Source organism: Hemiscyllium ocellatum, chromosome 17 (assembly GCF_020745735.1).
Source record: "Hemiscyllium ocellatum isolate sHemOce1 chromosome 17, sHemOce1.pat.X.cur, whole genome shotgun sequence".
In the NCBI taxonomy this organism is placed as follows: domain Eukaryota; kingdom Metazoa; phylum Chordata; class Chondrichthyes; order Orectolobiformes; family Hemiscylliidae; genus Hemiscyllium; species Hemiscyllium ocellatum.
The window spans coordinates 56,094,804-56,107,573 of record NC_083417.1 but is presented as its reverse complement, the minus strand read 5'-3'; the positions used below and the strand labels follow the sequence as shown (position 1 = coordinate 56,107,573).

Genomic DNA, 12,770 nt, shown 5'->3' with positions numbered 1-12,770 from the left:
TTGGACAGGTTGGGGAGTGGGCATGGATTACAATGTGGAAAAGTGAGGTTATACACTTTTTTGGTAGGAAGAATTGAAGCGTAGACTTATTTTCTGAATGAGCAAAAGCTTCCAATATCTAAAACACAAAGGGACTTGAGAATCCTGAACTAGGATTCTTAAGTCTAACATGCAGGTTCAGTTAGGAAGGCAAATGCTATGTTAACCTGGTTTTCAAGAGTGGTGGTGGTGGTGGTGGATCAAAGGTTACAGGGAGAATGCTTATAGGGGAGTTGAGAAACCTTAGCTATGATTTGAATGGTGTGATGGGCTGAAAGGTCTAATTCTGCTCCTACATATTTGGCTTGTATAGTCATCTTGCTGGCAAGGTTTATGGGAAAGGAGTTTGTTCATGTAATTCTGACATTCTGCAATGCATCCTACGATTATTGCAATACATTGGTGGTGCTGGTGCTGTCTTGGCAGGGTTTACACTTCTCTTCACAACTTCTATGGTTTGCAATAGGCCACCAAGAAAATTTTGTACTGTCTGCATATCAATTTAATTTTGAAAGTAGTCTATCATTTGGATGTTCAATATCTTCTCAATGAAAATTCTGTTGACTCGATTTGTAGGACTGTTCATAATAGTTCAAAAATGTTCATTAGCTTCTTGGACAATTGAACATTTCGTAGCCATAAACTAACCAGAAATGTTGGTTAATTGAATGTGATTCAAGTCCATAATCTCTGTGGTGGAAGTGATGTAACCTGCGATTTATAAACTTAACAGCCAGATAACTGGAGAACTACGCTAAACTAACATCCCGAGTTCTATGCTGCATTCTGGACTCTCTTATTGAAACAAATAATAGAACAAAAGGAGATACAAGTAATATCAGAATAGAAGGGTTTACATCAGGAAATGGTAAAGAAGCTGAGGCTCATTTCTCTGAATAAATGGCCTCTAGAATCTTGTAGATTCATAACGATCAAGTGGTTTTGAATGGGAATCAAAAGCAAGAACTTGTAACCTCCTGGTCAATTGAATAAGGCAGTAAAGGGTTACGTATTTCTTTATTCTGTAGCAAAATGTGGAACTTGCAATTATATGTATTTGTTGAGAATAACAAATACATTTATGGGCAAAGAAGGTAAGTACATTAGTGAATAAAGAATGGTGGGATGGGTTGATAAGATGAAGAAAGCTGGAATGAGATGTGGAGCATAAACCTGTTAAGAACAGGTCATTTGGTCTGTAAGTAGAAAGTATGTAGCATGTTTACTTGAATATACATTTAACTTAGAGATGGGTTTTAGGAGTTGGCCAAGCCAAACACCACCCACATTCCATAACTACTCTCTACGGTGGTCAACTGCCACATTTGATGTCCAATTTTAGGATCTTAGAAATCTATAAATTTCTCACCTGATGAAACAGAAGGTAAATACAGGAAGGAGATCTCATTGACCAAGGAGTCCAGAACCTGCGATCACAGTTTAAGGATGTGGAATAGGTCATTCATCACTGGGGTGAAGAGATTTACCTGAACTTTACCCTGAAACTTAACCTGTAGAATTCCCTACCACAATGTAGTTAAGGCAAAAACATTTGAATGTTTTGAAAGAGGAGTTAGCTATCGTTTGAAAGTTATCAAAGGGAAGGAGGAAACAGTAGGAATGAGGTAGGTGATCAGACATGATATTAAATGGCAAAGCAGCATAAGGGATGAATCTACTATTGTTCCTATTTCCGGTATTTTAGCTTCACTTAAGGCTCCATTTGTCACTGATCAACATACTGTCTTTTTCTCCCTTTGCACAGGGACTTGGCTAATTTTCCTCTAAAACCTTTATGCTGTATGACTCTTATTTACTCCTGCGTGTGAGGCCAAAATCCAGATTCAAGCCACCTTAAGTTGCTTGTGAAGTCACATTTATGTCACCTAGTCTCAGATTCACGTAACTAAGAGATTTTCTATTACAGTATCTTTATTGAATGACCAAAAACTTGAAAGGCCTTCATTAGAGTAAAATAGCCCAAGTTTGTTCTGTTTCCTCTAATTTCCTGTAATCTCTTATTTCTGATATCTTTATTGGAGACCTTGACATGGAGGCCAGATTATAGCTGAAGTGAAGGGTGTATTGTGAAGAATAGAAGTTAAGCATAACCAAACAGTCCACTGGAGAAGGAATTTTTTTTTTCAATCTGTTGTTTAGTTTAAGACAAAGTTGTTTTTATTGAAGTAAATAATGGTGAGTTGTTAATGAGCTTTCCTAGAGTGTTCAGGAGCTTTTTGATGGAAGATGTCGATGATTTACTATGCTGCTCTTGAGCACACTGCCTTGATGTGCACTGCATGCAGTTACCAGCATGTCAGCTATTAGTTTGAGCTGAATCACCAAGGTTTTGTACAATGGCGTTTGATTCTTTATAATAGTGGTTCTGCTTTGGTTTCCCCAAGTGTCGTTATATGCTATCTTTTAAAACTCCGCTCCTAAAGTTTTATTCAGTAACTTAAATTACACTTTTGCTACATCTTTTAAGACTGATAAAGCCTTAATTGTCGTTTGGGTGACTTCAAGTTACAAATCAATAGTTTTTTTTTAAGCAGACAAGGCAATGGGATTTTTGTCTGTTTAATAAATATTTATAGGATAGTTGATATAACTAAAAAGGAATCATGAGGATGAAAATGTTAACTCTGCAGCTTCTTCATGAATGAACAGTCACAAGCAGTTTTTGCCTGTTCAATTCTTGGGCAGCAGGATCTTCACTCTCATTACGTGGTTAGACCACATCTGGAGTCCTGGGTGGGTGCATTCATTAGGCTGAATGGCTGCTCCACAATGCGGAGTAAAACTATCAGCACATGTTCAGTTCCTGTACTCTCGTCACCAGGAAGGTTCCGTCCACTTGACCTTGTCAGAGGTGCAGTGACCCATGGGTTAAAATCCCATCCCCACCCCCAGTCCCACCTCTGTCATCTTTCTTGAGAGCAGCCCTATGGTTCTCTGGGACTTTGGATGTCATAGGCCAAAAATAGTAATTTTATTCTCCTTTCTTAGCCTCTGAATATCAATCCTGAAGACTTGACATGATAGCCATATCGTTAAGTAAAAAGCGAGGTCTGCAGATGCTGGAGATCAGAGCTGAAAATGTGTTGCTGGTTAAAGCACAGCAGGTCAGGCAGCATCCAAGGAACAGGAAATTCAACGTTTTGGGCCAGAGCCCTTCATCAGGAATGAGGAGAGGGTGCCAGGCAGGCTCAGATAAAAGGTAGTGGGGAGGGACTTGGGGGTGGGGCGATGGAGATGTGATAGGTGGAAGGAGGTCAAGGTGAGGGTGATAGGCTGGAGAGGGGGTGGGGGCGGAGAGGTCAGGAAGAGGATTGCAGGTTAGGAGGGCGGTGCTGAGTCCAAGGGAGTCGACTGAGACAAGGTGGGGGGAGGGGAAATGAGGAAACTGGAGAAATCCGAGTTCATCCCTTGTGGCTGGAGGGTTCTCAGGTGGAAGATGAGGCGCTCTTCCTCCAACCGTTGTGTTGTTATGTTCTGGCAATGGAGGAGTCCAAGGACCTGCCTGTCTTCGGTGGAGTGGGAGGGACAGTTAAAGCGTTGAGCCACGGGGTGGTTGGGTTGGTTGGTTCGGGCGTCCCAGAGGTGTTCCCTGAAGCGTTCTGCAAGTAGGCGGCCTGTCTCCCCAATATAGAGGAGGCCACATCGGGTGCAGCGGATGCAATAGATGATGTGTGTGGAGGTGCAGGTGAATTTGTGGCGGATATGGAAGGATCCCTTGGGGCCTTGGAGAGAAGTAAGGGAGGAGGTGTGGGCGCAAGTTTTGCATTTCCTGCGGTTGCAGGGGAAGGCGCCGGGAGTGGAGGTTGGGTTGGTGGGGGGTGTGGACCTGACGAGGGAGTCACGAAGGGAATGGTCTTTGCGGAACGCTGATAGGGGAGGGGAGGGGAGGGAAATATATCCCTGGTGGTGGGGTCCGTTTGGAGTTGGCGGAAATGACGGGGGATGATACGCTGTATACGGAGGTTGGTGGGTGGTAGGTGAGAACCAGTGGGGTTCTGTCTTAGTGGCGGTTGGAGGGGCGGGGCTCAAGGGCGGAGGAGCGGGAAGTGGAGGAGATGCGGTGGAGGGCATCGTCGATCACGTCTGGGGGGAATCTGCGGTCCTTGAAGGAGGCCATCTGGGCTGTACGGTATTGGAACTTGTCCTCCTGGGAGCAGATGCGGTGGAGACGAAGGATTTGGGAATATGGGATGGAGTTTTTACAGGGGGCAGGGTGGGAGGAGGTGCAGTCCAGGTAGCTGTGGGAGTCAGTCGGTTTATAGTAGATGTCTGTGTTGAGTCGGTCGCCCCAGATGGAAATGGAAAGGTCTAGGAAGGGGAGGGAGGAGTCTGAGACAGTCCAGGTGAATTTGAGGTCGGGATGGAAGGTGTTAGTAAAGTTGATGAACTGTTCAACCTCCTCGTGGGAGCACGAGACAGCGCCGATACAGTCATCGATGTAGCGGAGGAAAAGGTGGGGGGTGGTGCCAGTGTAGTTGCGGAAGATGGACTGTTCCACATATCCTACAAAGAGACAGGCATAGCTGGGGCCCATGCGGGTTCCCATGGCAACTCCTTTAGTTTGGAGGAAGTGGGAGGATTGGAAAGAGAAGTTATTCAGGGTGAGGACCAGTTCAGTCAGTCGAAGGAGGGTGTCGGTGGAAGGGTACTGGTTGGTGCGGCGGGAAAGGAAGAAGCGGAGGGCTTTGAGTCCTTTTTGATGGGGGATGGAGGTGTACAGGGACTGGATGTCCATCGTGAAGATAGGGCGTTGGGGGCCGAGGAAGCGAAAATCATGGAGGAGGTGGAGGGCGTGGGTGGTGTCCCGAACGTAGGTGGGGCGTTCTTGGACTAAAAGGGACAGAACCGTGTCGAGGTACGCGGAGATGAGTTCGGTGGGGCAGGAGCAGGCTGAAACAATGGGTCGGCCGGGGCAGTCAGGTTTGTGGATTTTGGGCAGGAGGTAGAAACGGGCGGTGCGTGTGGATTTTGGGCAGACCCATTGTCTCAGCCTGCTCCTGCCCCACCAAACTCATCTCCGCATACCTCGACAACCGCTGAGGCCAAACGCCAGCTCGCGGACGCCTCCTCCTATTGCCCCCTTGAACAAGACCCCACCTCCCACCACCAAACCATCATCTCCCAGACCATCCATAACCTCATCACCTCAGGGGATCTCCCATCCACTGCCTCCAACCTCATAGTCCCACAACCCCGCACCGCCCGTTTCTACCTCCTGCCCAAAATCCACAAACCTGACTGCCCCGGCCGACCCATTGTCTCAGCCTGCTCCTGCCCCACCGAACTCATCTCCGCGTACCTCGACACGGGTCTGTCCCCTTTAGTCCAAGAACTCCCCACCTACGTTTGGGACACCACCCACGCCCTCCACCTCCTCCATGATTTTCGCTTCCTCGGCCCCCAACGCCTTATCTTCACGATGGACATCCAGTCCCTGTACACCTCCATCCCCCATCAAGAAGGACTCAAAGCCCTCCGCTTCTTCCTTTCCCGCCGCACCAACCAGTACCCTTCCACTGACACCCTCCTTCAACTGACTGAACTGGTCCTCACCCTGAATAACTTCTCTTTCCAATCCTCCCACTTCCTCCAAACTAAAGGAGTTGCCATGGGCACCCGCATGGCCCCCAGCTATGCCTGTCTCTTTGTAGGATATGTGGAACAGTCCATCTTCCGCAACTACACTGGCACCACCCCCCACCTTTTCCTCCGCTACATCGATGACTGTATCGGCGCTGTCTCGTGCTCCCACGAGGAGGTTGAACAGTTCATCAACTTTACCAACACCTTCCATCCCGACCTCAAATTCACCTGGACTGTCTCGGACTCCTCCCTCCCCTTCCTAGACCTTTCCATTTCTATCTCGGGCGACCGACTCAACACAGACATCTTCTTCTATAAACCGACTGACTCCCACAGCTACCTGGACTACACCTCCTCCCACCCGACCCCTGTAAAAACTCCATCCCATATTCCCAATTCCTTCGTCTCCGCCGCATCTGCTCCCAGGAGGACAAGTTCCAATACCGTACAGCCCAGATGGCCTCCTTCTTCAAGGACCGCAGATTCCCCCCAGACGTGATCGACGATGCCCTCCACCGCATCTCCTCCACTTCCTGCTCCTCCGTCCTTGAGCCCCGCCCCTCCAACCGCCACCAAGACAGAACCCCACTGGTTCTCACCTCCCACCCCACCAACCTCTGTATACAGCATATCATCCGCCGTCATTTCCGCCAACTCCAAACGGACTCCACCACCAGGGATATATTTCCCTCCCCTCCCCTATCAGCGTTCCGCAAAGATCACTCCCTTCGTGACTCCCTCGTCAGGTCCACACCCCCCACCAACCCAACCTCCACTCCCGGCGCCTTCCCCTGCAACCGCAGGAAATGCAAAACTTGCGCCCACACCTCCTCCCTTACTTCTCTCCAAGGCCCCAAGGGATCCTTCCATATCCACCACAAATTCACCTGCACCTCCACACACATCATCTATTGCATCCGCTGCATCCGATGTGGCCGCCTCTATATTGGGGAGACGGGCCGCCTACTTGCAGAAAGCTTCAGGGAACACCTCAGGGACGCCCGGACCAACCACCCCGTGGCTCAACGCTTTAACTCTCCCTCCCACTCCACCGAAGACATGCAGGCCCTTGGACTCCTCCATCGCCAGAACATAACAACACGACGGTTGGAGGAGGAGCGCCTCATCTTCCACCTGGGAACCCTACAGCCACAAGGGATGAACTCAGATTTCTCCAGTTTCCTCATTTCCCCTCCCCCCACCTTGTCTCAGTCGACTCCCTTGGACTCAGCACCACCCTCCTAACCTGCAATCCTCTTCCTGACCTCTCCGCCCCCACCCCCTCTCCGGCCTATCACCCTCACCTTGACCTCCTTCCACCTATCGCATCTCCATCACCCCTCCCCCAAGTCCCTCCTCCCTACCTTTTATCTGAGCCTGCCTGGCACCCTCTCCTCATTCCTGATGAAGGGCTCTGGCCCAAAACGTCGAATTTCCTGTTCCTTGGATGCTGCCTAACCTGCTGTGCTTTAACCAGCAACACATTTTCAGCCATATCGTTATGTAAACTTTAAAAAACTGAATTTATTTTGAGTCTATGGTTAACTTAAACTGAGTAATTTTATCATTTGAGGCTAGCATATAATGTTTTGGGCATTTTACTTGTGGACACTACCACTGCATCACAAGAGCTCTGATTATGATTGTGTAATATTCACTTTTTTGGAGCTATATGCAGAGATGTAATGGGCTAAGAGATGCTATTTAGAAAGTTTCCACCTTGCTGGTTTTTAAGTAGTTATAGATATGTACTTATGGACAAACCAGTGGAATTTGTTTCTATTTTTGGCTGGATGCAAATGTTGTGATCAGCATGGCATTTTTTAATTCAAACATTATTTTTAAAAATTGACTTTTTAAATATTTCAGGCTGTCCAGATCTCTCATTATTAATGTCAGTTTTCAAGTTAATTTAGCTTTATGCTCGATACCAAAGTATGAAAATCTATTTTTTCTTGTATTGCCTTTGCCAGTGTAAATGTTTTGCACAACTTAAAGTCCCAATTTTATTCAAAAATGCATGTCAAAAATAACTTGTAGCATAACAGTTAAAGCTATGTGAATTTGTTTAATTTTTGACTCTTTAATATTGCAGAGTGTGCAGTCTCACCCCACAGTCATGCTTTTCTCCCTCATAGCCCTGGAAAAGTTTGCACAAACAAGTAAGTTTGCTATGTCGAAATGAATATCTGTGCAGAAATTAAACCTTGTAAAAGTGTAGTAGTAAGAGTATTTTTCCAAGTAAACTTGTTTTTAAATAGTTGGCAATATCATCATGTATTAACTTGCCATTCAGATTCTGATGACATTGTTCTGAACCATCCTGTTTTCAATCTTCATGAGTAACTGAGCTTAGTCAGGTTTTCAGCCCTCCAGCAGAGGCCTCCCAAAATCTAAGGTGGCTGTCCTATACACTGCAGACCATAACTCAAGAAAAATGTATTTTTGTGTTCAAGCCTGCTTACCACCTGTCTCTGCATGCAAATCTTTGGACCCATATATCTATTATAGCTAATTTGTATTTGGGGATCCAGATTGGTTGTCTCAGCTCTTTGCTGCCTGCCTAATGTTCTAGAATTCTTTTATAGTTTTTCCCCATGATCTTGGCTGTGAACGAAGACTGTGTAACTCTTCATTCTGTAGTAAAGTTAGGTAGACTTTCTCAAATGCTACCTGATCAAACATTTGACAAAGATGTCCAATCAGACTTAACAAGTTCTTTAGTTTGGTAACAAAAAAGTGCTCAAACACTTAGAATTAATTCTATGAGCTGGCAGCAGCTAGTCACCGCTTAAGTAAGAAACATGGATTCATGTCTTAGTTCTGACCCTCCAGAACTGTATAGATATATCTATTTTGATTCAACAGAAAGTTCCCTAGCTTTATATATTGTCTAAATCCAAAACTTTTTTTTCCTTTCTCTTCAACCTTATCAATGGCCTGAGGTTTTAGAAACAGATTCTTACAAGACAGGTGTTGTTGTTTGTTCTTTTTTTTGTTTTTTCTTTAAAACACTTACAACTTTTGGGGTGAATTAATCTAAACCAACAATTATCTTGTACAACATTGTTGTGACCTTTTAAAGTATCATGGAATCTTCATCTATAAGGCTGACTGTCTAGATATTCTACCTCAACCTGGTAGCATGCTACAAAATACAATTTATCTAAATATTGTACTTTTTCCTCACTCACACAAACATCAGACTGAATGTTATGCAACTTTGATTTTCAAAAAGAAGCACTGGCATTTGTGACTAGCCCACACCACCTTGCTGTCTGAATTTTAAAAAAGAGGGGTTTGGGCAAGTAATGGAAACTGCAGCCTGTCTGCCATATTTAAATAATTTAAGCTTGTTAAAAGCTTAGTTGATCCCAGTGTTACACAGGCAATTTGAAGAAGGTGGCCTGCTTTTTTTTCAACTCTACGTAGCACACCAGAGAAGTATGCCCTTTGTTTATTGAGGCATTACCCTTCCCTAAAAGAAGAGACCCCCATTTCATTAGATATCAGAACTATAAAATTCACTCCCTGCTTCCCACCAAATAGTCCTGACTTTGCTTAAATCAAAATCCATGATGGCCTTCCTATAATACCAAGAATATGCTATCTGTCCCTGACAGGACTGAATGAGTTGTCAGTTAATCAGCTTGACCAGCAGCTCCGACTGTAACTTCCACAATAGAATTAAGTCCCACTTTGTGTTTCTAACTCTGTCTGCACCAAAATATCACTGCAACATGGACTTCTGTTTGGTTAGTTTCCTGCTGACTGTAGTTAAGGAAGGTTAAGCAATCTGCTCTCTGATTTTTAAATTAATCACATCTCTGTTCTAAACATTTTAGTCTTTAAAATTTTGAAGCAAGTTATCAAGTCATCTTTTGGAAATGGAGTTTTTTGGATTAGGGTTTATTTGTTTTTTGTGTTTTTCTCATTCTACTGTAACTTTTTTGAATTGAAGACTTAATTTTGCATAGATCTCCCAAGTGTGATCTTAACACCATTTCAGTTTGATATAAGGTTTGTCTTAAATATTGGTGGCACCCAGTATTTTGAATGCTACTTCAAAACCTTATTCAATTGCATACTGATTTGCTTGTACATTGTGGTTTAACAGTCTGAGTTAGCTCTTTAAAATTTGAAAACCAGTTCTGTTTACTGTGTAATTCTAAGCTGATTTATGTAGCTGTAAGCATTATTAATGCACATATTCATGTGGGCAAGGAATGTATCTTTTAATACTTGAATTAATTCCCAACAGCAGGTATTTACTGAAACTACACAAATTTTAATTACAGGTGAAAATAAATTAACAGTCTCTGAGTCATGTATTAGTGATCAGCTACTTATGTTGGAGTCTTGGGTAAATCACACAGATTACCTCAAACGGCAGGTTGGCTTCTGTGCGCAGTGGAGCTTGGATAATTTATGTAAGTTTGAAATTTCGTCCTTGTCTAACACACACTAAAATATTTGGCAATATTCAAATGAGGTATTAAGTTGTTTCTTTATAAGCTAAAAAATTATCATAGTGTTACTTTTTTAATGAGTAGAATTGCATGTTGCAATTTTTTTATTCCTTACTGTAGGGATTTGAAGGGTAACTGAACATATAACCACTTGATCCACCAATTTCTGTGAATTTTGCACAATACAGGCTGCAATGAAGCCCTCTTTCTCTCTTTTCCCCCTTCAACTTTTAATTTTTCAAGAAGTTCTTGCTACTGAAAATTGACTTCTCATAAACTTCATGAAACAAAGTTTAGTGGAAATGAGATAATATTGAAGGAATAATTTGTAGCCTGATGCACCTTAGAAATAAGCAGTGTTGGACAAAACTCTCTAGAACATATATGTTGACCCACACAACAATAGTAAAGGGAAAGTCCTATTCGACTGTAATTATGCCTCGACTTAGATTTGAACAGATAACCTGATTATTAGAGTGAGCTATTGTTGTAGTTTCTCTCATAAAAGTATGTCCTCTCCATGTGTAGCCTGTCAAGACCCTCAGGATTTTGTATCTTTCCTTCGATGCCTAATACCTTTTTTAAACCCCCAACCAAAACAAGCCGCGCCTATTCAACGTTTCTTTAAAACAACTTGTCCAACCCAGGTTTTAGTCCAGTTAATCCTCTCTCAATTGGCTCCAATTGTTACGATACAGAGACAGATAACCAAGCCAAATCGGTCTTCCAAGTCTGTATTCGCAACACAGTAAACCTTCAAAGACCCTCGATGCATCCCAATGGTTCCTAACCAGACTTCTGAATAACCAATTCCAGACTCTATGAATAATCAATTCCAGAGACTGGTTTGTATCTTAAACCAAAGATTTAGCAATTTATTAACAGTATTGTAACTTCAAAGCAAAATTAAACAAAACAAGTGGTCGATGCCATGAACACGCACACAGACTGACGCACGTGCACGAGATGTGCACGCAAACAATTAATGGATAAAGACAATTGGCCAGATAACTTGTGGTTTTCATGATGCCTTGTTCCACCATCATAGATGGTTTCTTAGTTGATTTTAGTTTTGATGATGGTGTACAAGGTCACCTTTACTTGTCATTTTGAGTTCCTAAGAGGCCTATGGGATGTCAGTTTTCAAATCACCATGTTGCCACAAAGTAGCCATTTTCCATTTTGGACTGAAAGCAGTCCAAAACCCAGTTCAAACTCGGACCACCCCTGTCAAATGGACTGTCTCTTCCACAAAGTCCAAGTTACAATTCAACTTCTACCATCTTGTACTTTAAGGTATTTTCCAGACTTGCTGCTACCAATCCCCAGGTATTAGCCTCATTTATTAGCCAACTTCTGTTGAAGCATCATGCTTTTATCTGGTGATTGCAGAATCTTGGTCAGGAACTGGCCTGCAGTTAACTTTAATTTGTGCAGGTCAGGCCTAGAAGTTAAAATGACGAAATATCAGCCCTACCAATGAACTGTGCACAGTACTTTGCTGTCATACCAATGACCTGTATAACTGAAGCATAACCACCTCCTTCTGTCTTCCACTCCCTTTGTAATAACTTGTCTATTTGCTTTTTTGTTTGCTATTCATGCATGTGGATACCCAGATTCCTGTGCATCTGTGATCTGGTGTCCGTCACCATTTGGATGATGTGCTTTTTTTTATTCTTCCTGCATATTGGACAATTTTACACTTTCCCACATTATACTCCTTTGCCTGCTCTTTGCCCATTCATTTAATCATCCAATCTCTTTTAGTCTCTCTTGTATCCTTTTCACAACTTAATACCCTACCTATTTTGGTGACACCAAATTTGACAACCATATCTTCTGTCCCTTAATTTCCTCCACATCTTTCCTATTGCCAGTGCCCTATAGTCGACATTGTTTAATGTTGTTGAGATTAGATTCCCTATAGTGCGGGAACAGCCCTCCGGTCCATCCAGTCCACACCGATCCTTCGAAGAGTAACCCAGTTCCCTCTGACTAATGCACCTTACACTATGGGCAATTTAGCATGGCCAATTCGCCTAACCTGCACATCTTTGGACTGTGGGAGGAAACCGGAGTACCCGTAGGAAACCCACACAGACAGTGGGACAATGTGCAAACTCCACACAGACAGTTGCCCAAGGCTGGAATCGAACCTGTGACCCTGGTGCTGTGAGGCAGCAGTGCTAACCACTGAACCGTAATTGCACATTTTCTGTTCCTAGAGTATAGCCAAATTAATTCTGTCTATGACTCTTCTAGACATGCTCTTCCTCGATCTGCAGTGCTCTCCTTAGTCAATTCTACCACCCATTTTGTTCATTTTCCAAAATGCAAAGTGTTCAGGAAAAAGAATATTTTCACACCCTAGTTTTGCTGCCTCAAGCAAGGTGTCTAGTAGAGACACAACATTTAGCAAATGGCAAGGGGCAGACTCCCCATCTTGTTTATCACATTGCACAGTATGTTTCTCATATGTATGCATAACCCCAATTTTAGACTTTCTTACTTTCTCCCTTGCCCTGGCCCCCATCTCTTATGCTGCCATGGTGCTCTGCAGCTGCTCAGCTCTGTCATCCTATCACACCAGGGAAGTGAGATACAGTCCTGCTGCTACTCTGAAGAAATAAGGCTGCTGAAGTTATTTCCTTTAAT

The 12,770-nt window shown here is 43.8% G+C and overlaps 1 protein-coding gene across 1 annotated transcript in view; it reads left to right on the top strand.

The window, feature by feature from the left end:
• Nucleotides 1-12,770, top strand: part of rspry1 (ring finger and SPRY domain containing 1) — a 75,739-nt gene that overhangs the window by 40,744 nt on the left and 22,225 nt on the right. Inside the window, exons 6-7 of the mRNA XM_060838189.1 lie at nt 7,739-7,805; nt 9,942-10,073. Of these exons, the coding sequence (XP_060694172.1) occupies nt 7,739-7,805; nt 9,942-10,073 (199 nt within the window). The remainder of the gene's footprint in view (nt 1-7,738; nt 7,806-9,941; nt 10,074-12,770) is intronic.